This window comes from Trachemys scripta, chromosome 1 (assembly GCF_013100865.1).
Source record: "Trachemys scripta elegans isolate TJP31775 chromosome 1, CAS_Tse_1.0, whole genome shotgun sequence".
In the NCBI taxonomy this organism is placed as follows: Eukaryota; Metazoa; Chordata; order Testudines; family Emydidae; genus Trachemys; species Trachemys scripta.
In genome coordinates this window covers 142,493,464-142,520,658 of record NC_048298.1, presented here as the reverse complement: position 1 = coordinate 142,520,658, position 27,195 = coordinate 142,493,464, and the positions used below count along the sequence as shown (strand labels likewise).

At 45.3% G+C, this 27,195-nt stretch overlaps 1 protein-coding gene across 7 annotated transcripts in view; it reads right to left on the bottom strand.

Moving 5' to 3' along the window:
- The window catches only part of SPAG17 (sperm associated antigen 17), a 280,253-nt gene that overhangs the window by 124,341 nt on the left and 128,717 nt on the right, over nt 1-27,195 (bottom strand). For all 7 annotated transcript variants that reach the window (XR_004647912.1, XR_004647911.1, XR_004647913.1 and 4 more), the window contains exons 10-14: nt 20,804-20,922; nt 17,968-18,105; nt 17,762-17,875; nt 14,923-15,073; nt 13,111-13,341 (exon numbers count right to left, since the gene is read on the bottom strand). Coding sequence is in view for 4 of the 7 variants with exons in the window: in XM_034787997.1 (XP_034643888.1) it covers nt 13,111-13,341; nt 14,923-15,073; nt 17,762-17,875; nt 17,968-18,105; nt 20,804-20,922 (753 nt within the window). In the remaining 3 variants the exon portion in view is untranslated. The remainder of the gene's footprint in view (nt 1-13,110; nt 13,342-14,922; nt 15,074-17,761; nt 17,876-17,967; nt 18,106-20,803; nt 20,923-27,195) is intronic.

The following is a 27,195-nucleotide window of genomic DNA, read 5'->3' as shown; positions in this document are numbered from 1 at the left end:
AATCTTTCAGGCTGTGCAATTTCACGTCCGTCTGTTCTGCAAAGAGGGCCTTGCCATCGAACAGAAGGTCCTGCAAGGAGTTCTGTGCCTTGCTGGACAGCACAACAGGAGCCACAATGCCCTTCTCATGGACACCGCAGAGACCACAAACCTTGAAGCCGTATCTGCGGCATCCGACGCTGCCTGCAGGGTTGCCCTGGCAGCCGCTGTACCCTCCTCCACTAGAGCTTTGAACTCCTTCTTGTCATGCTCCTGGAGGTAGTCCTCGAATTTGGACAGAGAGTCCCACAAATTGAACTCCTTTGTGGAGTGGGAGGGCCACCCTGCCCAGTGCTGAGGCTGAGAGGACACTGAAGAGGGAGTCTGAGGGTTCCTCCACATTCTCAGCTTGAAGGTTGAGGCTCGATGTCACCCTTTTCAACAGTTCCTGGTGGGCCTTAGAGTCCTCCTGCGGAACAGGTGGAGGAGGGGCCATAATTGCCTCATCAGGGGAGGATGAGTATGGTCGTGTGGTACTCTGCGTACCCACCAGTGCCAGAGGTCCCACCACTTGGGGTGCGGAACTGGAGATAAACGCTCCACCGACTCCTTTCTGGGAGGCTGAGATATAAGGGCCAACAGTCTCTTCGAGGCTCTGGCCACCAAGTGAGCCACCACCGGGTGCTGTGTCGGGGGTCACGGGGCCCATTGGTACCACGGTGCTGGCCAAGGAGCCTAGTGCCACTGCACCTGCTGTGGCACCAGCAAAGCGGGCTGTTCAGCCTGACTAGCCTGACGACTATGGAGGGAGGCCGAGCTGGCGTACGACCTGCCGCTGTTCTGGGACCGGGAGAAACAGTGGCATCGGGAACAGTGCCAACCACGAGACCGTGAGCCCTGCACGAAGGAGCGGGAGTACCGCCGGTAGCTGCTGCTCCGCGATCAGCCCCACATTGAGCTCTTCTTATAGCCCTTGTGTCTGGCTGTTCAAACTCAGTAGACAGCCACTCCACCTCCGCGCTCCACCCCAGCAGCAATTTCTCCCCCTTTGCTTCACAGATATTATGCAGGACACAGCAGGCAGCTATAACCATTGGGATTTTTTTTCACTGAGATCCAATCTTGTGAGTAGACAATGCCAGCATCCCTTCAATCTACCAAAAGCACATTCAACTGTCATTCTTCACCTGCTGAGCTGGTAGTTAAATCGTTTCTTGGTGCTGTCAAGGTGGCCAGTGTACAGCTTCATGAGCCAGGGGAGCAAGGGGTAGGCTGGATCACCCAGGATCACAACTGGCATTTCAATATTCCCAATGGCAAGAGGAGGTTACTTACTATAACTGGAGGTTCTTTGAGATGTGTGGTCCCTATCCGTATTCCACTGAGGGTTTACGCATGCGCACCATGAATCCGGAGCTGGAGATTTTTCAAGTAGTAATGTCCGTTGGTCCGCACATGCACCCTTGGCTTACCTCATGGTTTCATCAGAGGTGCTAAAGGGTGGGGTGGACTGACCACATCTCCAGTTCCTATTCCACTGCAAATCCAAGAGATCTGCAGCCGAGAGCAAGGAGGGCAGGAAGTGGAATACAGATAGGGAACATACATCTTGAAGAACCTCGAGTTACAGGTAAGTAATCTCCTCTTCTTCAAGTGATGATCCCTATTGTATTCTACTGAGGGTGATTAACAAGCACTACCTAAGTTGGAGGAGGGTGAAAAAGGTGAGGATGGAATGGTTGAGTGGAGGACAGCTGCACCAAATGCATCCATCACAGAGTCCTTCAACAAGGTATAATGCCTTGCAAAGATATATACTGAACTCCACATGGCCGCTCTACGTATGTCCCAAAACAGCACATCATGGAGAGTGGCTGCGGTTGAAGCCTGGGCTCTCATGAAATGGGCCCTCACTCCAGGGGATGAAGGCACTCCCAACAACTAATAGCAAAGTGTATCTCCCCCATTGGAGATTCTTTGTAGAGATTGCCTGCCCCTTAACCCTCTTGGATATTGTGATAAACAATCTAGGAGATTTCCTGACCAGTCTTGTCCTCTGCAAGTAGAAGGCCAAGGCCCAACAGCTGTCGAGGGAGTGAAGTTGTCACTCTTATTCCAAGGCGTGAGGTTTCAGAAAGAAAATGGGTAAGTGGATGGTTTGATTGTTATAAAACTGGGATATGACCTTTGGCAGAAACTTGGGATGCAGGGAGACTTTATCCTTATGGAAAGTGGTGAAAGGTGGGTCTGCCATCATGGCCCCAGGTTCACCTACCCTTCTTGCCAAACTGGTAGCCACAAGGAAGGTGACTTTCATGGAAAGGAGGGACATATAGCAGGAAGCTAGCAGCTCAGACCTGTTTCATTAGTGCCAGCAGAATTAGGTTAAGGTCCCATTGCGGGGTAACAGGTTGTACTGGTGGGAAGGTTCTGATGAGGCCTTTCCAAAACCTAGCAGTCAATGGGTGTGCAAATGTGAAGTGTCCTTCCATTGGAGGTGGGGTGGAAAGTGTTAACTGCTGCTAGATGGTCCTTGAAAGAGTTGAGGGTGAGACCTGATGCCTTCAAGGACAGGAGGTCATTCAAAAGAAGGGGAATCTCCACCTGTTCTGGGGAAAGTCCTTTCTGTTGGGCCCAGGAGGCAAAGCAGTTCCACTTGGCCTGGTTAGAATGCCGAATGGACTCCTTCCTGCTGCTTGAGAGGATGTCTTGCACTTCTGATAAACACACCTGTTGTAGAGAAGATGCCCATCCAAATACCATGCTCTGAGGTGAAGTGTCTGTGGATCAGAATGTTTAATCTTGCTGCTGTGTTGAGCCAGTAGCTCAGGGAAAGTGGGGATGGGAAGTGGAGGGTAAGCTGATATGTGGAGACGTTGGGAAACCAGAACTGTCTGCGTCCGAGTGTGCAATCAGGATGACTGTTGCTCTATCCCACCTGATCTTGTGGAGTACTCATGGCAGGAGTGGTAGAGGGCAGAAGGTGTAGCTGATCTTGTCTGACCAGTGGAGAATGAATGCACCACCTTGTGAGTGGGGACCAATACCTCCCCTGGAGCAGTACGTGCTGCACTTGTTGATGGGGGAGGTGAAGAGTCCCTGGTTGGAGTCCCCCATTGGTTGAAGATGTTGCTTACTGTGCTGTCATGGAATTCCCACTCATGATCGGTCACGAATCGTCGGCTGAGTGAGTCTGCAATTATGTTCTAAGTCCCCTGAAGATAGGCTGCAGATAACAGGATCTTGTGGGCAATGCACCAATTCCATAGATTGACCGCCTCCACAGACAAAGCAGTTGACTTCGTGCCCCCTTGTTTGTTGATGTAGTAAATGGTGGTGGCATTCTCTGACATGATAAGAACATGATGGGAGTGAATGGATGGGAGAAATGCTTGGCATGCCTTCTTTACAGTCCTGAGTTCCAGAATGTTGATGTGCATCCTGGATTCCCAAGGGGTTCATGCTATCTCCCATGTGTGCTCCCCATCCTATGAGGGACACATCGGTGATGACTGTCTTGTCTGAGGAGGATGGGAGAAAGGGGGGACCCCCAAACACACTTGTTGTGGGTCTGTCCAACACTGGAGGAAAGAGAATACCTCAGGAGGAACTGTCAGAACCAGGTATATGGCATGGCACACTGTTGAGTAAACTCTCTGGAGCCACATCTGGAGGTAGTGAAGGCGGAAGTGAGTGAAGGTGGTGACGTATATGCACAAGGCCACATGGCCAAGGAGGGATAGGCAAGTCCTAGCCTGAACAGGACTGTTACTGCTCAGTGAAGTGGTTATGTGGTTGTCCCTCCCTATCAGGCTTGGAGGGAGGCCACTCTACCTTACTATGCCAAACAGAAAGCAGACAATTAGCAGGCTAGCGCTCTGGCCCTCTGGTCAGGGTACAGCAGGCAGTAACCTGAGTGGGGCAGGCAGTCTGTAGCTCTGGCCCTCTGAGTAGGGCAGAGTAACTGGGAGTCTTTAGCTGAAGCCTCCTGGATGGGGCAGACAGCAATTGACACAGTCTGGGGGCTCTGACCCTCGGGCAGGGCAGAGCAAGGAGCAGTCTTTAGCTTCAGCTTTCGGGCAGGAGCAGACAGCAATTACAGTCTCGGGGCCCGCAGCTTCCTGGCTGGGGCAAGCCACAAAACAAGGCACAGGCCTGCTGGCCTAGGGTAAGTAATCCACCTTCCCAGGGAGGGGTTGGTGACAAGAGGGCAGGGAGAGCCAGGCCAACCCTATTCCACCATGTCCCTGCCCCAGACCCTAGCAGTGGTGGGTGGTCCCGCCAAGGGGTCAGTGGGGAAGTCAACAAAACATGATGACTCATTTCCTAGCAACACAACCGGCCTAATGTCTGCTTCCCCTGGACTACTTCCTACCGCCCTTCCTTGGCATGGCTCCGTTGTTTATGGGTCCTCAATCTCTTCAGGATAAACAGCAGACAGCAGTCCCAGCAACACCTCTACACAGCTGGTCTCCTCTGGGGACATGGCGCTGCACCGCTTGGTCACTGGGCGGGAGTTCGGCAAGAAGGCAGGGACATATGCCTCCTTCCCTGGCTCTGGCTCAACTGAGCTGGAGGGCCTGCCTTTTATACTTCCTGTCCTGCCCCTCTGCTTCTGGCTAGCTTGGCTCCGTCCATTGGGAGGGGATGAGGTATGGGGGGAGGGATAGCTCAGTGGTTTGAGCATTGGCCTGCTAAACCCAGGGTTCTGAGTTCAATCCTTGAGGGGGCCATTTAGGGATATGGGGCAAAAATCTGTTGGATGATTTAATTGGGGATTGGTCCTGCTTTAAGCAGGGGGTTGGACTAGATGATCTCCTGAGGTCCCTTCCAACCCTGATATTCTATGATATCTATGGGGCCATTTCTCTCCATCAGGCTAAGAGGGAGGCCACTCTGCCTCACTACACTCAGGCTACAAGTTCTGGCAGAGACTGGAATCTGCTCATGCTGTGACTGAGTTGATGGAGGCCCCTATAAAGTCTACGAACCGTGTGGGGTCCAAAGTTGATTTTTTGACATTGATACTGACTCTGAGGGAGGAAAGGAGTCTGAGCAACATGGAGGTTGAAATATAGGCTTTTTCTCTGGACTGCACTACCAGGAGCCAGTTGTCAAGATAGGGGAATACAAGGACCCCATTACGCTTGAGGTAGGCTGCCATGACAGAGAAAACTTTGGTGAAGGAAGCAGTGGTGAGTCCAAATGGCAGGACCCTCTATTGAAAGTGCTGAGGGCCTATTTTAAACCTCAGGAACCATCTGTGGGCCGGATGGACGTCTATGTGAAAATAAGCATCCTGCATATCAAAAGCCATGTGCCTTCTTCTAATGATGGCTGCTAAGGTGACCATATGAAACGGGTTTGCAGATGAAGCGATTGAGACAATGGAGATCCAGGATTGGTCTCCACCCACCCTTCATTTTGGGTATCAGGAAGTAAGCTGAATTGAACCCCATCCCTTGATAGTCTGGAGGAACCCACTCTATCACACCTCTTTGTAGTAAGGAATCCACCTCCAGGGCGAGGATGCTGTTGTGAGAGTGGTCCCTGAGGAGGGATCAGGGAGAGGGTTGTGGATGAGGTAGCATAATGAACTCAATCATATAGCCATAGTGGATGACATTTACCACTGATTTGTCTTTTGTTATTGGACTCCAAGCTGGTAAGAAGAGTGCTAGACAGCCCCCGAAGTGGGTGGGGTGGTTGTGTGGCAGCAGGCCAGGTGGTTGACAGCACGCTAGGGTTCCTCAGAAATACCTCTTCTGGTGGGGAGTTGCATTTGGGAGGAGAAAGACTTCGAGGGTGGTCCTGGAGGATGTGATCTTTGAGTCATCTGACACTTTCTTGATGGTTCATAAGGCTGCTGATGGAAAAAATGGGAGGTTCTGTAATGCTGTGTGGGCTGCAGGCAGTAGAACTTATGTTTCGGTGCCAGTGTGTAAATACCCAAGGAAGAGTGTAGCTCTCGAATCCTTGAGGGTGTGGAGGGAATAGTCCGTTTTCTGGTTGAAAAGACAGGATTCATCAAATGAATGAATCTTCAGGTCTTCGATGGTATTTTGTACCTCCCTGGGAAAACCAGTGGAATGGAGCCACAACTGCCTCCTTATGACAATGCCTGTGGCCATTGGGCACGATGAGGTTTCTGTTGTGAGGGCATAACTACCAGCTTCCCCTCCTCAGTTATTCACTGGAAGTGGGCCCGGTCCAATTGCATCAGTTTCTCGACAAGTCCTCCAATTTGCTGTAATTCAGGAAATCGGATCCAGCAAATAATGCCTGATAATGCGAAATCCTGAATTGAAGGTTGGCTGAAGAAAAGATTTTGCAGCCTAAAAGGTCCAGTCCTTTTTGCAGCCCTTTTGCAGCCTAAAAGCTCCTTGCCCTCCCTGTCAGGTGGGGTGAAGTGTGGCTACTGTTGCCTCACCTGTTCCATTGCTGCCTGGGCCACAAGTGAATTGGGAGGTGAGAGTGAGAGTACTATGTACTCAGAGTCCTTGGCTGATACATAGTATCTTTTTTCTGCCCCTTTGATGTAAGTGTACATGTGGCCAACATTTGCTAAACTATGCGAGTTGACTCGATGATGGTATAGTTGGTTGGGAGAGCGACTGTGGTTGGCCTCAGTGAGTGAAGTATTCCAGCAGCTTTTGCTGAGTGTCTTGGATCTTCTCCAGGGGAATGTGAAGTTCTTCAGGCAGTCTATGCAAGAGATCCTGGAATTGGCGGTAGTCATCAGGAGATGGGGGGTATGTTGAAGCTACTGCCACATCAGGAGAGGATGATGGTTATCTCTCCTGTTCCGGTGGTATTGTTCAATCCGGTCTGAGTGGCTCATCTTCCATTACTGGTTCAGAGTGTCTACTTGAAGGCACCCAAGATCGTGAAACAGGTGAAACCTCCTTTATAGAATGGATGGGTTCTGAGGGAGAGTATTGGGGCCAGGATCCCCAATAGGGCCAGGATCCCCAGTAGGGCCAGCAGGATGGATCTGATGGGTGCTGAGGAGGCCCCATGGCACAGGAAATCAGTGGCTCTGCAGCAGCTGGAATGGAGGATACTGCCATGATGTAGAAGGCTTCTGTTGGTACTCATAGTGGCAGGAAGGGATGGATGGTTCCTGATCCTCATCTGAGTCCTCCAAAGATGAAAACTCGGAGACCTGTTCCATCAGCAGTACTGCTGGAGCCAGTGGAAGTGTGTATACTGCCAGAGTGGGAGTGAAGAGTGCTTCAGATGTGGCGTGTCTGGTGTTGTATATAGGGTCTTCCTGGAAGTAAAAGGCCCTAGAAGTTGTGGGGACCATGGCTTTCCCAGGCAAACACTTCCTGGGGTTATAGTGCTTTTCCTGACCTCCCCAGAATCAAGGGAAATTTCTCAGTCCCCGGAAGCGGAGTGGTGATCTTTCCCGGAATGGATGACTCTCTGGTTCTGAGGGATGACGATGTTGACTGTGTGTGCAAATCTGCACTCAGTACTGGCGGATCCATCGATTTATGAAGATTCTTTTTGTGTTTGTGCGCTTTAGGATCTGCTTCATCCCCATGACTGGAACTCATGGAAGGGGTCTCTCCCTTCTTAGCTTAGTGGAAGCCTTACTGCCATGCTTATGTGTGTGCTTCTTTACTTCCCGACTAGGCCCTGACGCGAGGTCCGTAGTGGTGATACTGCCGATGGTGGCCTTGGACTGCACCAACTATGCATGCGCAAAAGCGAAATGACTGTGGCATCTTCATGCTGACATACCTTGCGATGGCTAAAGTTTGTAGTTTAGACATACCCTGAGTCTAATTGATCTAATTTACAATACTTCACACATCACCTCTGATTTTGGCTTTCACTCTCTGGTCACTATTAAAGCTGCTAAGACTGAACAGGAACTGGACTTCATGGGAGCCTGATTCAGCAAGGTAATTGTGCATGTGCATTGACTTTATTGGGACTACTTGAATTCTAAAGTTAGGCACATGCTTAAGTACTTTGCTGAATCAGGGCTAGAGTTCACTATTCCAGTTGAGTAGTGGAAGCCTTTCCTGATTGATCTGTACAGATGTTCTGAAAATGGTTACACCAACAACCAATGCAGACTGGGTTAAATGCTAATCCCACTGACATCAATGGGATTAGGATTTAGTCCAGTCTGTATTGGTTATTGGCAGGGCCATCCCTAGATAAAAACACTCCTTGCCAGAGGGTGTTGTGAAGGCCAATAATATAACGGGGTTCAAAGGGGAGCTAGATAGATACATGGAAGATAGGTCCATCAATGGCTATTTGCCAGGATGGGCAGGTATGGTGTCCCTAGCCTCTGTTTGCCATAAGCTAGGATTGGGTGACAGGGCATGGATCACTTGATGATAACCTGTCTGTTCATTCCCTTTGGGGCACATGCCATTGGCCACTGTCAGAGGACAGGATACTGGGCTTGATGGACCTTTGGTCTGACCCAGTATGGCCGTTCTTATGTTCTAGGTATACACAGTATACGCAGCTGCATAGGACATCTGGAAATTTGGGGCACCACTGGGTCTTAGTGTCCACTCTCCTGCTATTCCTATCCCTGTTCTGACCCTTCCTGCAGGCTCCCACAGCTAGCTGCTGCAGCCTGGTGACTCTTACTCCGGAGGAGATCTAGTAACTTAAAAGTGAAAAAGCCTTCCAGCCTGCCAGACCTATTAGCACAACATTGAAACTGTTAAAGAGCCATTCAAGTGGTAATGAAGCCATTTGCCAACCCCCAGGTATAAAGTTTCTGAATTTACTGACAAAAACAACAGGAGTACTTGTGGCACCTTAGAGATTAACAAATTTATTACAGCATAAGCTTTCGTGGATTACAGCCCACTTCTTCGGATGCATATAGAGTGGAATAAATATTGAGGAGATATATATACACACATACAGAGAGCATGAACAGGTGGGAGTTGTCTTACCAACTCTGAGAGGCCAATTGAGTAAGAGAAAAAAAAACTTTTGAAGTGATAATCAAGATAGCCCAGTACAGACAGTTTGATAAGAAGTGTGAGAATACTTACAAGGGGAGATAGATTCAATGTTTGTAATGGCTCAGCCATTCCCAGTCCTTATTCAATCCTGAGTTGATTGTGTCTAGTTTGCATATCAATTCCAGCTCAACAGTCTCTTGTTGGAGTCTGTTTTTGAAGTTTTTCTGTTGTAAGATAGCCACCCGCAGGTCTGACATTGAATGGCCAGACAGGTTAAAGTGTTCTCCCACTGGTTTTTGAGTATTATGATTCCTGATGTCAGATTTGTGTCCATTAATTCTTTTGCGTAGAGACTGTCTGGTTTGGCCAATGTACATGGCAGAGGGGCATTGCTGGCACATGATGGCATATATCACATTGGTAGATGTGCAGGTGAACGAGCCCCTGATGGTATGGCTGATGTGATTAGGTCCTATTATGTATCCGAAGAAGTGGGCTGTAGTCCACGAAAGCTTATGCTCTAATAAATTTGTTAGTCTCTAAGGTGCCACAAGTACTCCTGTTCTTTTTGAGAGTAAAGGATCATCTTTCAGGATAGGTTGTAGATCTCTGATGATGCGCTGGAGAGGTTTTAGTTGGGGGCTGAAGGTGACAGCTTATGGTGTTCTGTTATTTTCTTTGTTGGGCCTGTCTGTAGAAGGTGACTTCTGGGTACTTGTCTGGCTCTGTCAATCTGTTTTTTCACTTCAGCAGGTGGGTATTGTAGTTTTAAGAATGCTTGATAGAGATCTTGTAGGTGCTTGTCTCTATCTGAGGGATTGGAGCAAATGCGGTTATATCTTAGAGCTTGGCTGTAGACAATGGATCGTGTGGTGTGTCCTGGATGGAAGCTGGAGGCATGTAGGTAAGTGTAGCGGTCAGTAGGTTTCCGGTATAGGGTGGTATTTATGTGACCATCGCTTATTAACACAGTAGTGTCCAGGAAATGGACCGCTTGTGTGGATTGATCTAGGCTGAGGTTGATGGTTGGATGGAAATTATTGAAATCATGGTGGAATTCCTCAAGGGCTTCTTTTCCATGGGTCCAGATGATGAAGATGTCATCAATGTAGCACAAGTAAAGTAGGGGCGTTAGGGGACGAGAGCTAAGGAAGCGTTGTTCTAAGTCAGCCATAAAAATGTTGGCATACTGTGGGGCCATGCGGGTACCCATAGCAGTGTCGCTGACTTGAAGGTATATATTATCCCCAAATGTGAAATAGTTGTGGGTGAGGACAAAGTCACAAAGTTCAGTCACCAGGTTAGCTGTGACATTATCGAGGATACTGTTCCTGATAGCTTGTAGTCCATCTTTGTGTGGAATATTGGTGTAGAGGGCTTCTACGTCCATAGTGGCCAGGATGGTGTTTTCTGGAAGATCACCGATGGATTGATTATCACTTCAAAAGTTTTTTTTCTCTTACTCAATTGGCCTCTCAGAGTTGGTAAGACAACTCCCACCTGTTCATGCTCTCTGTATGTATGTATATATATCTCCTTGATATTTATTCCACACTATATGCATCCGAAGAAGTGGGCTGTAGTCCACGAAAGCTTATGCTCTAATAAATTTGTTAGTCTCTAAGGTGCCACAAGTACTCCTGTTCTTTTTGCGGATACAGACTAACACGGCTGCTACTCTGAAACCTGACAAAAACAGTTGTGCATTACTGTAATATTTACTCAGAACATGTTAGTCTACAGGACCTTAGTTTAAAATGTGCTTTAAAAATATTTCATTAGTGAGTTGGTGAAGATTATAAAATCACATCTCTAAAAAATCCTTGCACAGATTTTTAGATGAACAATCATCTTTAACCTTAAATGCTTGGATCTTCAGACATATAGTTTTTTAAATAAATCCTTCAAAAGACCACCATTATCTAAAATACATCTTTTAATTTTAATTACTATAGTAAAAAAAACTTGCTTCCATAGTCTTCCTGTCCTTTCTGTTCATCCCTTTCTCCCTTCACCCCCTGTTGAAGAGAACCCTTAAAGGGACAACACCCCTTTCCTGCCAGATAGCTGGACACAGAGTTTCCCATTCTTTACTTCTGACTATCTGATGAACTAATTTTAAGAGAACCCTCCAGCAAAATCAGAACCTAGTAAGATATAAAATCCTTTGTTATGCCTAAAATCTTTCGATACATATTTTTTTAAGTTGGTGAAATTTCATAAACATGTCTTTTGTTATGGAGATCACACAAAGTAAATCAGTGTCCCCTTTTTCTAAAAGCAATGGACATGGTTATGAACACACTAAACCTCTGTGACTGATTAATTTAAAATAATATCTTTGTTTCAGTGAGTTAAATATGTAATAATCTGGAATGATTACTTTATGAAGGCTTAAGAGTACATTTAAAATATAAAATCAGCTTAGAAATACTGATTAAGAGAATGTAAAACAGAGAAGAGCTGCATCATGTATTCCATAATATTTAATGTTGTATTCAGCAAGACAGCTGACTCGCCCTTACTACAAAGTTTTTGCAAATAAATCTCTGACAAACTTCAGGGCATATAAAAAAAACTTGTGACTGACATTTTTTATTCCCAAGTTTAGTGCTTCTGATTAGGTACCTTCTGCATGTCAAGTCTTCACCATCTGGCATGCAGTGGAAAACATGCTCCATTTTCTTTAGAAAGAAATTGCAGAAGAGCGTTTTTTTCAAATGTCATTTGCTTCATTTGAGATCAGGGATTTGGCTGGAAGGCGGTGAGCAAGGTGGGGGAGGGAAGAGAGGAGGAAGACAGTGGGAAAGGGCGGGGCCTGTGGTGGGGCAGGAGTAGAGGATGGGTAGGGCCACAGGCAGAAGAGGTGGGCTGGGGAGCCAGCCTCCCCAAGTGGCAGCTTCACTCACTGCCCATGACAGCAAGTAAGAACGGGTTGGCTTCCGCACACACAGTGTGCACTGCAGTCTCCTTAGGCAGGGACCGTATTCATAGAGCTGAATGCGCTGGCACTGCACATTCTGCATGAAGGAGAGGGTATGGGGGTCTCTGCGGGGAATTGTGACTCTCCACCGCCGTGAGGCGGGCTGGGCGTCTCGGTATCTTTTGCTGCCTCGTCCCTCCTCCCCCATGGGCTGCGAGCCCAGATTGCCGTCAGGCATAGGGGCACCAGTTTAATAATAGTGCATAGGACCCCATAAATCCTAAGGATGGCCCTGGTTATTGGCATAAACCAGCAGTTCTCAAACTGTGGGTCGGGAAGTGGCTTAGACTTGCTGGGGCCCAGGGCCAGATTACAGGCCCCCTGCCTGGGGCTGAAGCCCTTGGGCTTCGGCTTTGGCTCCCTGGCCTGGGGCAGTGGGGCTTTGGCCCCTCCCACTCCTACCGGGGTGGCAGGACTTGGGTGGGCTCAGGCTTTGGTCCCCCCTCCTGAGGTCCTGTAGTAATTTTTATTATCAGAAGGAGGTCCCCGTGCAATGAAGTTTGAGAACCTCTGGCATAAACATACTTCAATGAGGTTAAGATTTGGCCCATTGTCAGAAATTGCAGAGAGACTATTGTATCTAAAATGTAATCTGTCCATATTCAGTTACAAGTAGTAAATTACATTCTTTTCATTGTATTGCTTATAATCATTTGCATATACCCACTACTATTATCAAAGTTTCAAAATTACTATTTTAGTTACATATCAAGATAAAAGGCAGTGTTTTATATACTTTATGAATAGTATTTCTGAAACACTTAAGAAGAGTGAAACTTTGAAATAGTTGCCAAATTCTATATTATATTGTGTTGTATAAATATGTTTAAAACAACTGTTTAATGGTATGATTTCAATGTTTAATTTCTCTAAAATACACTTTTATATCAGAAGCTATAAAATAGTTTTCTAATATCTGCTATGCAGAGCTGTTTTACAGAGATACTACTTTTAAAGACTTGTTTAAATAAACTATTTAATTGTCATACAAAATGCCCAGTTTATGTCATTATCCAGCATTCCTACTTGATGAATGGATGAATGGAATGTAGAGTACTTGATGACCAAATGGTTCCTAAAACAAGAGAATAATCACATCCCAGTAATAATAAATAATTCTGAACTAATGTAAAAGAAAAGGACTCTAGTGAATAGCATGTTTAAATTCTTTAGATATAATGCTGATAGATGCCCTGTTACCTGAGCCATTGGGAGTTTTCTCATCAAACAGGTTTTCCACCATCGATAGATGTCTCAGATGTCTTGCAAACCTGGCCGGATTATCCCATGGAATATAAGATACTTCATAATCACCTCCAAGCATCAATCCTGAGCCCTCCAGGAGGCCAGAATCATCCACCCCAGTCAGCCGCAGGCTTTCAAAAGTAAACACTTTGAAGGCTCTTTCTACTTCAGCCCAACTCAAGAGTTCTGGAAGAGAATTAAAACCATCCATAGAAATTGTCCTTACATTCCAGTGAAAGGTAAATAGAAGACTGACCAGGTATATTGTCCTTGGCATTGCTATTAAGGCTGCCAACAAGGGGGCTAACGGTTATGGTAATTTCAGTAATGATCGATGGACCGATCAGATGGTGGTCAGACATGTGTCTGATGACTACGACTCTACCAAATTCACAGCCATGAAAAATGCATCACAGACCGTGAAATCTGGTCTATCTCTGTGAAATCTGGTCTTTTGTGTGCTTTTACCATATACTAGACAGATTTCACAGGGGAGACAAGAGTTTCTCAGATTGGGGGTCCTGACCCAAAAGAGAGTGGCAGGAGGGTCACGAGGTTATTTTAGGGGGGATTGTGGTATTGTGCAGATGTAAGGTTAGCAATACCATACCATGCCACCCTTGCTTCTGCTCTGCAGCCTTCAGAGCTGGGCGACCAGAGAGTGGTGTCTGCTGACTGAGGGCCCAGCTCTGCAGGCAGCAGCGCAGAAGTAAGGGTGGCAATATCATACCATGCCATCCTCTTCTGTGGTGCTGCTGACAGAGACTCTCCAGCTTTCCCGCTCTGAAGGCAGCCGCCGCCTACAGCAGCGCAGAAGTAAAGGTAGCAGTACCACAACCTCCCCTACAATAACCTTGCAATCCCGCCTCCCTGAACTCCTTTTAGGGTCAGGACCACTACAATTATAACACCATGAAATTTTAGATTTAAATAGCTGAAATCATGAAATTTACTATTTTAAAAATCCTATGAGCGTGAAATTGACCAGAATGGACCATGAATTTGGTAGGGCCCTACTTATGACAGTAAAGAAGGAATTGAAGGGGTTTGGATGCTCATTACTAACTGTACCCTTAGACTGAACATTCAGACTCACTAGAAAGCATTTATGTAGCCCTTCTAACTGTTTTACAGTGTGAACCAACTAGGTACACACATTACAAGAATGAGGAATTGCAGAGACAATTCTTGATGGAGACATGACCTTATCATGACAACCAGAAAATGTGACTATTGTAGATACAACAGTACTATTAATATGGGCAGCTCAAAGAAAACACAATGAGAAAACCATGTTTTTTTCCCCAAGTAATCCTTTCAATCCAAGACAAATCTCTTTTCTCAATCAAAAGGTTCTTTGTAAACAAATACATTATATATCTCAGTGGCTCCCAATATTTGTTCTGTGCACTAGAACCAGAACTAGTAATTTGTATAACTGATATTCTTGTCCCAACTTAATACCGAGTTTATGTGCTTGGGTGAGTCCTGACATGCTGCTAATGCATAGTTGTCAATCTCACGGTCTCTAACATGCAGTGTAACCTAGTCTGCTCATAACCATGAAATTGTGGTTTGGTGTTAGGCCAAACTCCATGATAGGTTAGGATGGACACAAGTATATGAAAGGTGGTAAATACTGGCTGATACAGTGAAGGTCTTAGTTGGATAAATTGAGACAGTGGTCCCCCCAAAGTGGGTTCCAACTATATCATAGAAGTTTGTCAACAAAGAATGAAATAATATTAATAAAAAAAATCAATTTACCACTGGTACAATAATGCATGAGCTCATGAACTCTGGCCAAGCGTTTAGTGTTGTTTCCAGGTGGAGGAAGGGGGAATTGAAGAAGTTCCACCAGTGGCAGCTTGTCCATCATATTCTGTTCAATCTTTTCTGGGTTTAAGCCCCCTTGGACCTGAAGCAAAGAGCAATAAGGAGAACAGCTAAGTAAACTTTCACAAAAAAGGGATTTTTCATTTAAATAACTAAGGCTCCAGTTCAGCACACAATTCCCCCCTCCCCAACCCCCCTCTCCCTCCCCCACACATATGCTTTACTTTACTTTGAAGTCAATGAAATTTAAGCATATGATTAAAATTGAGCATATACTCAAAGTGCTTTGCTGAATCAGTGTCTTTATGGGGAAGATGAAATCAGTTATTGTTTACTTTCCTCACTGGGGGAGAGTGAATATATACCAGAAGAAAAAGAGAATAATTTAAGAAGGCACAATTAACTGATATTTGCTAAAGATCACAAAATTATTTGCCATTTAGCCAGAATCTGAAAATTTCACGGAATATAGAAAATATGTATTGATTTAGTCTGTTAGACTGCAAAGGATGCTTTTGGATTAGCCTTTCCCTTCCGCATTGTGATGGGTTCGGTCACAGAGACCCCCTTGGGACGGTCACCTGATGTGCTGAGACTACCTCTGAGCCCATTTTCTCTGCCAGTTTGGGCCTCATAAACCTGTCTTGTTGAGCCAGATATGCTAATCTGCTGCAACACAGACCCAGGGACTGACCCATTCCTCCAAAGCTGCAGACTTAACTGAAAATGGCTTAGCAAGTGCTCCTGTCTCTAGCACACAGACACCCAGTTCCCAATGGGATCCAAACCCCAAATGAATCTGTTTTACTCTGTATAAAGCGCATACAGGGTAAATTCATAAATTGTCTGCCCTCTATAACACTGGTAGAGAGATATGCATAGCTGTTTTCTCCCCCAGGTATTAATTACTTTCTGCGTTAATTAATAAGCAAAAGTGATTCTATTAAATATAAAAAGTAGGATTTAAGTGGTTTCAAGTAATAACGGACAGAACAAAGTAAGTTACCAAGCAAAATAAAACAAAACACACAAGTCTAAGCCTAATACATTAAGAAACTGAATACAGGTAAATCTCACGCTCAGAGATGTTCCAATAAACTTCTTTCACAGACTAGACTCCTTCCTAGTCTGGGCCCAATCCTTTCCCCTGATCCAGACCTTGTTAGTTCCAGCAGGCATCTTAGGTGAAATTCCCCTGGAGTCAGGGGATTCCACATGACTGGGACCGCCCTTGTCCTGCTCCACCCCCTTTTACAGCTTTGGCACAAAGCGAGAATCCTTTGTCTCTCTGGGTTCTCACCCCTCCTTCTAAATGGAAAAGCACCAGGTTTAAGACGGATTCCAGTACCAAGTGACATGGTGACATGTCCTGTGAAACCCCTACTCTCCATTCTATCTGGCCTGACTCACAGGAACACAGGAAGTCTTACACATAAACAGAGGCATTTACAACCAATTGTCTTGGTTAATGGGAGCCATCAAGATTCCAAGCCACCATTAATGGCCCACACTTTGCATAGTTACAATAGTTCAGAGTAATACTTCATATTTCTAGCTTCAGATACAAGAATGATATATTCATACAAATAGGATGAACATACTCAGTAGATTATAAGCTATGTAATGATACCTTACAAGAGACCTTTTGCATAAAGCATATTCCAGTTACATTATATTTACACTCATAAGCATATTTCCATAAACATATGGAGTGCAACATCTCACACATATTCTTAGTTGGTCTATATTATTGTCCATAGTCATTATAATCAAGAAATCATACAACTCACTGATGGTCTTTGACAGCAGTATTATGATGGATTTAAAGAACTGTACTGGCTTGAGGTTTCTTTACTTTGTTCAGTTTTGCTTTTTCTTATTTTTATTATTACAGTCCCTGTCTTCTGTGTTACTTTTATTACATTTTTCCTCTATCATATCTCCCAAACCTGTTCCTTCTTCTTTCATCCCTAATCCCTACATTTTTCATGCCTTGGTCAACTCCTGCATTAACTAGTGCAACTTCCTCCTCTCTAACCTCCTGAAATCTAGATGGCTGCCCAAAAGTCTATCCAACATGCTTCTATTAAAAGCATCTTCCCGACCCACGACTCAACCATGTCATCCTCCTTCTACTTGAAACCCTTTATTGACTTACAAGTTTCATCTGCATCGAACTTTTTACTCTAATCTTACTCTACATTTCTGCCTATATCATGTCTAGATAACTCTTGCTGCCTTACATGAGCGCTATACTCTGCACACCTTGATGCACTCTGGTGTTCTTCTCCCATAAACAGCTCTGTGCTTTCTTGTGCACTGCCCCCTGTGTCTGTCCCAACCTCTCTAATCTATTCCATTTTAGTTGCTACACCACACTCATCATTTAGAAACTCTAGTTTCTTCAGAATAATAATCCCCTAGCTCAGTGGTGGTCCAAAGTGAAGCCCACAGAGTTCTACAATGTATCCCATGTCATCATTTATATGGAAATGCAGTCATGAAAGCAAAATGTCCACATAAGCACTGTGGCCAGGCCACTCAGATCAATATGGGACATTGCATGCTGGGACCTGTAGTCTCCATGGGTGGCTGCAATCTGCTCCATTTTAAGCAAATTAAGTACAGCCTTTGGATTCCTGGCAAGTGGCTAATGTGACCATGAGGTGGGCAAAGTTTGGGTTCTCCTAGTCTACCTTCTAAAAGAAGCATTCTAAGTTAATGTCCTCTCTGTAGATGTTAAGACTGTTGATATAAGACAGTATTGTACCTTTAGCAGGTGTAGCCTCTGAGACAAAATATCATGATAGTTTAATAGAAGAGGCCATTTGGGGACCACAGTCTTTTCTTCATTGTCATTAGGGAAAAAGGAGTTGTAGAGATTCTATTAAACAAGAAAAGAGCACATGCATTAAAAATTAATACACAGATTTATTTAGCAATCAAGGCAGTCTGAAGGGAAAAGACAATGCAAACCTTTTTTTCACTCTCAGAGAGGGAAAGAGAGGGAAGGATTGAGACTATATGCTCTGCAAGGCTATGATCCAGCCCATCTGCTCGTGGTTCTGGGACCACCAGACTTGGTGGTGTAAGACCTTCTTCAGTTGCAACGACCTACCAAACAGAAAACATGTTAGATGTCATTATAGCATTGATTTGTAGTTAGCTTAAGATAAAGTTGTATCAGAGAAACAAACTTGGTTACAATTTGCAGGAGATAATGCTGCCCACGTATTGTTTACAATGTCTCTTGAAAGTGAGAACAGGTATTTGCATGGCACTTTTGTAGCTGGTATCGCAAGATATTTACATGCCAGATGCGCTAAAGATTCATATGTTCCTTCATCTTCAACCACCATTCCATAGGACATGCATCTATGCTGATGATGGGTTCTGCTCGATAACAATCTAAACCAGAGCAGATCGATGCATGTTTATTTTCATCATCTGAGTCAGATGCCAGAAGAAGGTTGATTTTCTTTTTTGATGGTTCGGGTTCTGTAGTTTCCACATTGGAGTGTTGCTCTTTTAAGATTTCTGAAAGCATGCTCCACACCTCATCCCTCTCAGATTTTGGAAGGCACTTCTGATTCTTAAACATAGAGTTGAGTTCTGTAACTATTTTTAGAAATCTCACATTGGTATCTTCTTTGCATTTTGTCAAATCTGCTGTGAAAGTGTTCTTAAAATGACCAATATGTGCTGGGTCATCATCCGAGACTGCTATGACATGAAATATGGCAGAATGCGGGTAAAACAGAGCCAAAGACATACAGTTCTCCCCCAAGGAGTTAAGTCACAAATTTAATTAACGCATTATTTTTTAACGAGCATCATCAGCATGGAAGCATATCCTCTGGAATGATGGCCGAAGCATGAAGGGGCATACGAATATTTAGCATATCTGGCACATAAATACCTTGCAACGCCAGCTACAAAAGTGCCATGCAAATGCCTGTTCTCACTTTCAGGTGACATTGTAAATAAGAAGCAGGCAGCAGCATCTCCTGTAAATGTAAAGAAACTTGTCTGTCTTAGTGATTGGCTGAACAAGAAGTAGGACTGAGTGGACTTGTAGGCTCTAAAGTTTTACATTATTTTGTTTTTGAGAGCAGTTATGTAACAAAAAAAAATCTACATTTGTAAGTTGCACTTTCATGATAAAGAGATTGCTCTACAGTACTTGTATGAGATGAATAGAAAAATACTATTTCTTTTGTCATTTTTACAGTGCAAATATTTGTAACAAAAATAATAATATAAAGTGAGCATTGTACACTTTGTATTCTGTGTTTTAATAGAGATCAATATATTTGAAAGCCAATTTTTTTTGAGTTAATCGTGTGAGTTAACTGCGATTAACTGACAGCCCTATTTACAACCTCCACAATTTTTGTATCTTTTGCAAACTTGATTAGTGATGATTTTATATTTTTTTCCAGGTCATTCCTGTAGGATCCAACTGGAAACACACCCACTTGGTGACAATTCCCCACTTACAATTACATTTTAAGACCTATTAGCTAGCCAGTTTTTAATTCATTTAATGTGTGACACGTTAATTATATATTATTCTAGTTTTTTAATCAAAACGTTGTGGGGTACTAAGTCATATGCCTTGGAAAGTCTAAGTATATTACGTCAACCCTTTATCAACCAAACTTGTAATCTCATCAAAAAGAGATATTAAGTTAGTTTGACAGGATCTATTTTCCATACATCCAAGTTGATTTGCATTAATTATATTACCCTCCTTTAATTCTTTATGAATTAAATCCCATATCAGCTGCTCTATTATCTTAGACTAGATGATCATAAACATCCTTTCTGGTCTTAAAAACGTATGAATCTAAGTGCCTCAGGGAGAAGTGGAGGCCAACCAACAATCTAGTGGCTCAGTCTGGAAACCCAAGTCAAAAATTTAGCACATATCCAGCTAAATTAAAGCCCAACTGCAGCAGAAATTTAACTTTTAGATGTTTTTGTTAGCTTAGAAAAGAATTTGATCCACCAATTCTAAAGTTCTGCAGCAAGGAGGACTGTACATCTTGTTTCTTGCTGTGGAAACAGAACAAAATCTGCAATCTCTTCACTGGGAGAAATATCGATGAGCCAGTGATGGGCAGGTCTGAGTTCTGTCCTCAAAGCTGCAGACTGAAGACCTATTGAAGGTTGTCTGGATACACTCCCTAAAAGCTAAAGTGCTACAAACCAATTCTGGGACCCATGTGCAATGACCCAGTATAGCCATTCTTGTGGAAGATCTCCTGTCCCACACTGAGAAAAGTTGACAAGCATATAGTATTAGTGATCATTCGCACTTGTATTATATATGCTTAGTTTTGACAACCCTGAGAGAAAACACTTGCTAGCAGTTATTGTAGGCTAGATTAACTCTAGCCTTTACTCAACCATGCAAGGAAGGAAGGAGGAGCAAGGACCCTCTTAGAAAGTGGCAAAAAAGGCAGAGACTCCGTACCCGAATACTCTTTTCTGTGAGAAAGTGGATGGGGAGGGGGCATAGAGGGCTGGAGAGTAGTAGTAGGAGCTTTGGAATAGATCACCGGGCACATACTGGGAGTGAGTTGCACCTTGAAAAGGAATGAAAAAACCTAACTCCTCCCCTCCATAATGCAAGGCAAAGCAGGGGATCCTCTCTGAGTCCTTCCCTACTGATCCTCCTTAGGTAGTGCAGCTATGTATGTTCTCTTATTTTGGGATGAACCTGATTGATTTGTCTCTCACTGATCAATTCACTATCACACTGCTCAGCCTGAATGATGGGTATGAATTAATATGAAAATACACTCACCTGTTCCAACATGCAGTTCATTATTAAAGGAACAGAAATGAATTCTTCAGGAATCTGACTTAGCAGATCATTGTAATACCTCATGTCCACATAAGGAGGCAGAAAAGAAACTTCTTCCTCTATTGTAGAAAGCAGAAATAACATATTGAGACCATCTAGCTGGATCTGTTGGTTTTCCTTTGACTTTGGTAGAAATGGTTAGTAAGAATTTTCTAATTTAACTCCTTGAATCTCTCCTATGTTCCTGAATTAGAGCTGTGACAGTGTTGTAAGAAAATATAAGGAAAGGACCTAATTCTTAAAGCCTCTACTGCTTAGCCCTGGTCTACACTATGAGTTTAGGTCGAATTTAGCAGTGTTAGATCAATTTAACCATGCACCCGTCCACACGACGAAGCCATTTTTATCGATTTAAAGGGCTATTAAAATCAATTTCTGTACTTCTCCCCGACGAGGGGATTAGTGCTGAAATCGACCTTGCTGTGTCGAATTTGGGGTAGTGTGGACACAATTCGACGGTATTGGCCTCCGGGAGCTATCCCAGAGTGCTCCATTGTGACCACTCTGGACAGTACTCTTAACTCAGATGCACTGGCCAGGTAGACAGGAAAAGCCCAGCGAACTTTTGAATTTAATTTCTTGTTTGGCCAGCGTGGCGAGCTCATCAGCACAGGTGACCAGCCAGAATCACAAAAGAGCTCCAGCATGGACAGAACGGGAGGTACTGGATCTGATCGCTGTATAGGGAGAGGAATCCATGCTATCAGAACTCCGTTCCAAAAGATGAAATGCCCAAATATCTGAAAAAATCTCCAAGGGCATGAAGGACAGAGGCTATAACAGGGACCCGCAGCAGTGCCGTGTGAAACTTAAGGAGCTCAGGCAAGCCTACCAAAGAACCAGAGAGGTAAACGGCTGCTCCGGGTCAGAGCCCCAGACATGCCACTTCTATGAAGAGCTGCATGCTATTCTAGGGGGTGGCCCTAAAACTACCCCACCCCTGTGTGTGGATTCCGTCAATGGACTCTCACGCAACAGGGATGTGGATTTTGGGGACAAGGAAGATGATGAGGAGGAGGAGATTGAAGATAGTGCACAGCAAGCAAGCAGAGAAACCGTTTTCCCCAACAGCCAGGAACTGTTTATCACCCTGGAGCCAGTATCCTCCCAACCCACCCAAGGCGGGCTCCTGGACTTTGAAGGCAGAGAAGGGATCTCTGGTGAGTGTACCTTTGTAAATATAATACATGGTTTAAAAGCAAGTGTGTTTAATGATTAATTTGCCCTGAAGACTTGAGATGCATTTGCAGCCAGTACAGCTACTGGAAAAGTCTGTTAATGTGTATTGGGATGGAGCGGAAATCCTCCAGGGACATCTCAATGAAGCTCTCCTGTACTCCCAAAGCCTTTGCAAAAGGTTTCTGGGGAGGGCAGCCTTATTCCGTCCTCCATGATAGGACACTTTACCATGCCGGGCCAGTAGCACGTAGTCTGGAATCATTGCATAACAAAGCATGGCAGCATATGGTCCCGATGTTTTCTGGCATTCAAGCAACATCCGTTCTTTATCTCTCTGTGTTATCCTCAGAAGAGTGATATCATTCATGGTCACCTGGTTGAAATAGGGGAATTTTATTAAGGGGACATTCAGAGGTGGCCGTTCCTGCTGGGCTGTTTGCCTGTGGCTGAACAGAAATCATCCCCGCTGTTAGCCACGCAGTGGGGGGAGGAGTGAAGCAATCATCCCAGAGAATTGGGTGTATGTGAGGGGGTGGTTTAGTTGGGTTTGTGCTGCACGTTAACCCGAAAACCACAACTCCTCCTTTTAAATGGCCAACACATTTTAAATGGCCAGCCCAACGGGTGCTTGGTATGGGAAATGAGGCCATAGCTGTTTGAAACCATTCCCACATGTTATGAAGGTTAAAGAAGTCAAAAGACTGTTGCTTACCATGTCTGCCTGCAAGCCGAATTCTGTTGCCCACCGGCCCTGCATGTGTGATCTCTCACATCAAACCGGCAGGCCCTCAATATAGGAGGCAAAATGCGACCTTGTAAAGAAAGCACACATGCTATGTAATGTTAACAGCTTGGTTCACTGTGAAAGAGTCTGCCCATTGTTCTCTAAAATGTGTCTTTTTAAATACTACTCTCCCTTTTTTTCCTCCCGCAGCTGCAAATGTTTCAAAGCTCCTCGTATCATCTCCATCCCAGAGGCTAGCGAAGATTAGAAGGTGAAAAAAATACACTTGCGATGAAATGTTCTCTGGGCTCATGCAGTCCTCCCACACTGAAAGAGCCCAGTAGAATGCGTGGAGGCAGACACTGTCAGAGTGCAGGAAAGCACAAAATGAACATGAGGGCAGGTGGCGGGATCAAGATGATAGGTGGCGTCAGCGTGATGAGAGGAGGCAGGAAGCGATGCTCAGGCTACTGGAGGATCAAACTGATATTCTCCGGCGTATTGTCGAGGTGCAGGAAAGGCAGCAGGAGCACAGACCACCGCTGCAGTCCCTGTGTAACCAATCACCCTCCTCCCCAAGTTCCATATCCTCCTCACCCAGATGCCCAAGAACAGTGGGGGGGCCTCCGGGCACCCAACCACTCCACCCCAGAGGACTGCTCAAGCAACAGAAAGCTGGCATTCAATAATTTCTGAAGTGCAGTGTGGCCTTCTCCTTCCCTCCTCCCCTCCTCCACCAGCTTCCCAAATGTGGGGATAAATGCAAAGGTAGCCCGGTGCTTCTCTCCTTCCCCACCCCTTCCGGGCTACCTTTGCAGTCATCCCCCCATTTGTGCGACGAATTAATAAAGAATGCATGAATTTGAAACAACAATGACTTTATTGCCTCTGCAAGCGGTGATCAAACGGGGGAGAGGAGGGGGGTTGGCTTACAAGGAAGTAGAGTGAACCAAGGGGGTGGGTTTTCATCAAGGAGAAACAAACAGAACTTTCACACTGTAACCTGGCCAGTCATGAAAATGGTTTTCAAAGCTTCTCTGATGCGTAGTGCGCCCTGCTGTGCTCTTCTAACCGCCCTGGTGTCTGGCTGTGCGTAATCAGCGGCCAGGAGATTTGCCTCAACCTCCCACCCCGCCATAAACATCTCCCCCTTACTCTCACAGATATTGTGGAGCACACAGCAAGCAGTAATAACTATGGGAATACTGGTTTCGCTGAGGTCTAACCGAGTCAGTAAACAGCGCCAGCACGCTTTTAAACGTCCAAATGCACATTCTGCACTTGCTCAGTCTATAGTTGAACAGCTCCTGATTACTGTCCAAGGTGTCTGTGTATGGCTTCATGAGCCATGGCATTAAGGGGTAGGCTGGGTCCCCAAGGATAACTATAGGCATTTCAACATCCCCAACAGTTATTTTCTGGTCTGGAAAGTAAGTCCCTTGCTGCAGCCGTTCACACAGACCAGAGTTCCTAAAGATGCGAGCGTCATGTACCTTTCCCGGTCATCCCACGGTGCTGTTGGTGAAACATCCCTTGTGATCCACCAGTGCTTGCAGCACCATTGAAAAGTACCCCTTGTGGTTTATGTACTGGCTGCCTTGGTGCTCCGGTCCCAAGACAGGGATATGCGTTCCGTCTATCGCCCCACCACAGTTAGGGAATCCCATTGCAGCAAAGCCATCCACTATGACCTGCACATTTCCCAGAGTCACTACCCTTGATAGCAGCAGCTCAGTGATAGCGTTGGCTACTTGGATCACAGCAGCCCCCAAAGTAGATTTGCCCACTCCAAATTGATTCCCGACTGACTGGTAGCTTTCTGGCATTGCAAGCTTCCAGAGGGCTATCACCACTCGCTTGTGAACTGTGAGGGTTGTTCTCATTTTGGTATTCTTGCGCTTCAGGGCAGGGGAAAGCAAGTCACAAAGTTCCATGAAAGTGCCCTTACACATGTGAAAGTTTTGCAGCCACTGGGAATCATCCCAGATCTGCAACACTATGCGGTCCCACCAGTCTGTGCTTGTTTTCCAGGCCCAGAATTGGAGTTCCACGGCATGAACCTGCCCCATTACCACCATGATGTCCAAATTGCCAGGGCCCATGCTTTGAGAGAAGTCTGTGTCCATGTCCTCATCACTCTCATCACCGCGCTGCCGTCGCCTCCTGGCCTGCTGTTGAAGTTTCCGGTGCTGCATATACTGCAGAATAATGCGCGGGGTGTTTACAGTGCTCATAACTGCCACAGTGATCTGAGTGGGCTCCATGCTTGCCGTGGTATGGCATCTGCACGTAAAAAAGGCACGAAACGATTGTCTGCCATTGCTCTCATGGAGGGAGGGGCAACTGACCACATGGCTTACAGGGTTAGCTAACAGGGAATTAAAATCAACAAATGGAGCGGGTTTTCATCAAGGAGAAGCACACACAACTGTCACACCAAAGCCTGGCCAGTGATGAAACTGGTTTTCAAAGCCTCTGTGATGCGCAGCGTGCCTTGCTGTGCTCTTCTAATCACAAACAGCCTAGTCAGCAAACAGCGCCAGAGAGCTTTTAAATGTCCAAAGGCACATTCTACTACCATTCTGCACTTGCTCAGCCTATAGTTGAACTGCTCCTTACTACTGTCCAGGCTTCATGAACCATGGGAGCAAGGGGTAGGCTGAGGTAGGTGCGATCGCGCAGTGCTGCAGGCTGGGAGAGCAGCCTGAGGCAAAAGCCTCCAGCGCTCATGATATTCCAGCCAGGACTGAATCTCCATTAGATGAAACTTAAAGAAGAGAATGACCTGGAATCACTCCCATTTATGTCCAGGTGCCCCCAACCGACCTCACCAAGGTTGGCCAGGAGCACCCATGTCTGCCCAGGCGCCCCCGACCGATCTCACCGAGGTTGGCCAGGAGAACCCACGAGATGATGACGATGGTTAACAGTCGTACTGCACCAACTGCCGCCAACAAGGCAAGGCAAGGCAAGGTAAGGTAATGCTGCTGTGTAGCAATGCAGTACTGCATCTGCCAGCAGCACCCAGGAGACATACGGTGACAGTGAGCTGAGCGGGCTCCATGCTTGCCATGGTATGTCGTCTGCATGGGTAACCCAGGAAAAAAGGTGAGAAACGATTGTTTGCCGTTGCTTTCACAGAGGGAGGCCTGACGACATGTACCCAGAATCACCCACCCGCGACAATATTTTTGTCCCATCAGGCATTGGGAGCTCAACCCAGAATTCCAATGGGTGGTGGAGACTGCGGGAACTGTGGGATAGCTACCCACAGTGCAACGCTCCTAAAGTCGATGCTAGCCTCGGTACTGTGGACACACTCCGCTGACTAAATGTGCTTAGTGGGGACACACACAATCGACTGTATCAAATCAATTTCTAAAAAATCGACTTCTATTAAATCGACCTAATTTCATAGTGTAGACATACCCTTAGTCTGCACAGCGATGAACTTCTGCTCTTGACATATCTCCTTCCCATATGTTCATTTATTTTTAATAAAATACAAGTATTTTAATAATAAAAGAAGGATTATATGCAAAATTTAGGAGATTCAGAATTAAGGTTCCACAGAAACATATCACATATTAACCTATATAAAATGCAGCCGTGCGTCTCTAAACTTATTAAAAAAAAATGCAGTGTAAACATAAATCAGTAGTACATGGTTCAGCTAATTTATACAATCTTACTCAAGAAGCAGTATTAAAACTCAATTACAAGCACACACGATGAAAGAAAATCCTATATGCTATGGGCTCAGTCACAAGCTGCCTTCTCTACCTGTGCAGGGGAGTAAGGATGTGTATGGTATTAGTCCTCTGTGTGACTAATTTTCAGTTTGCATGCAGGGTGGAGAACAGTTGCTGTGAAGTTGTTACTGGCCCCCCTGCATATATTGGTGTGGAGGTTTCGCTCCCTACTTCCAGTACACCGGTTACCACAGTTCAACCAATAGAAACCTGCATCAGATATAGGACTGGAGCAACTTACTCACCCTTGGAACAGGGAGTAAACAGGTACTGATTTGTGACTCTGAATAACTATTTAATCCCTGGTCTGCTCCTGGGGCAGTGCAAATAGGTGCTGTTCTTTACTCAGTGAACATATTTGACCTTAATCCCTCTGTGCTTCAACTCCACATCTATAAAGTGGGGATAATACCACCCCCTCACCTCACATGGTATTGTGAAAATAAATTAATTAGTTTGTGAAACACTCAGATACTATAGCACCATAGAAAACCCCATGAGAAAATTAATGATTTTGTATTCAGAGCAGGGTTTTGAATAGTGTGCAGTAAATAAGGCATGGGGTCACAGATTGAGGATAACACAAAATATTGCATAGCTGCTCTTTTAGTGACACCCTCCATCTTGTGCACTGAATAAGTCAGGGATCCTGTGGAAAAATAGTATGTGACCATGTA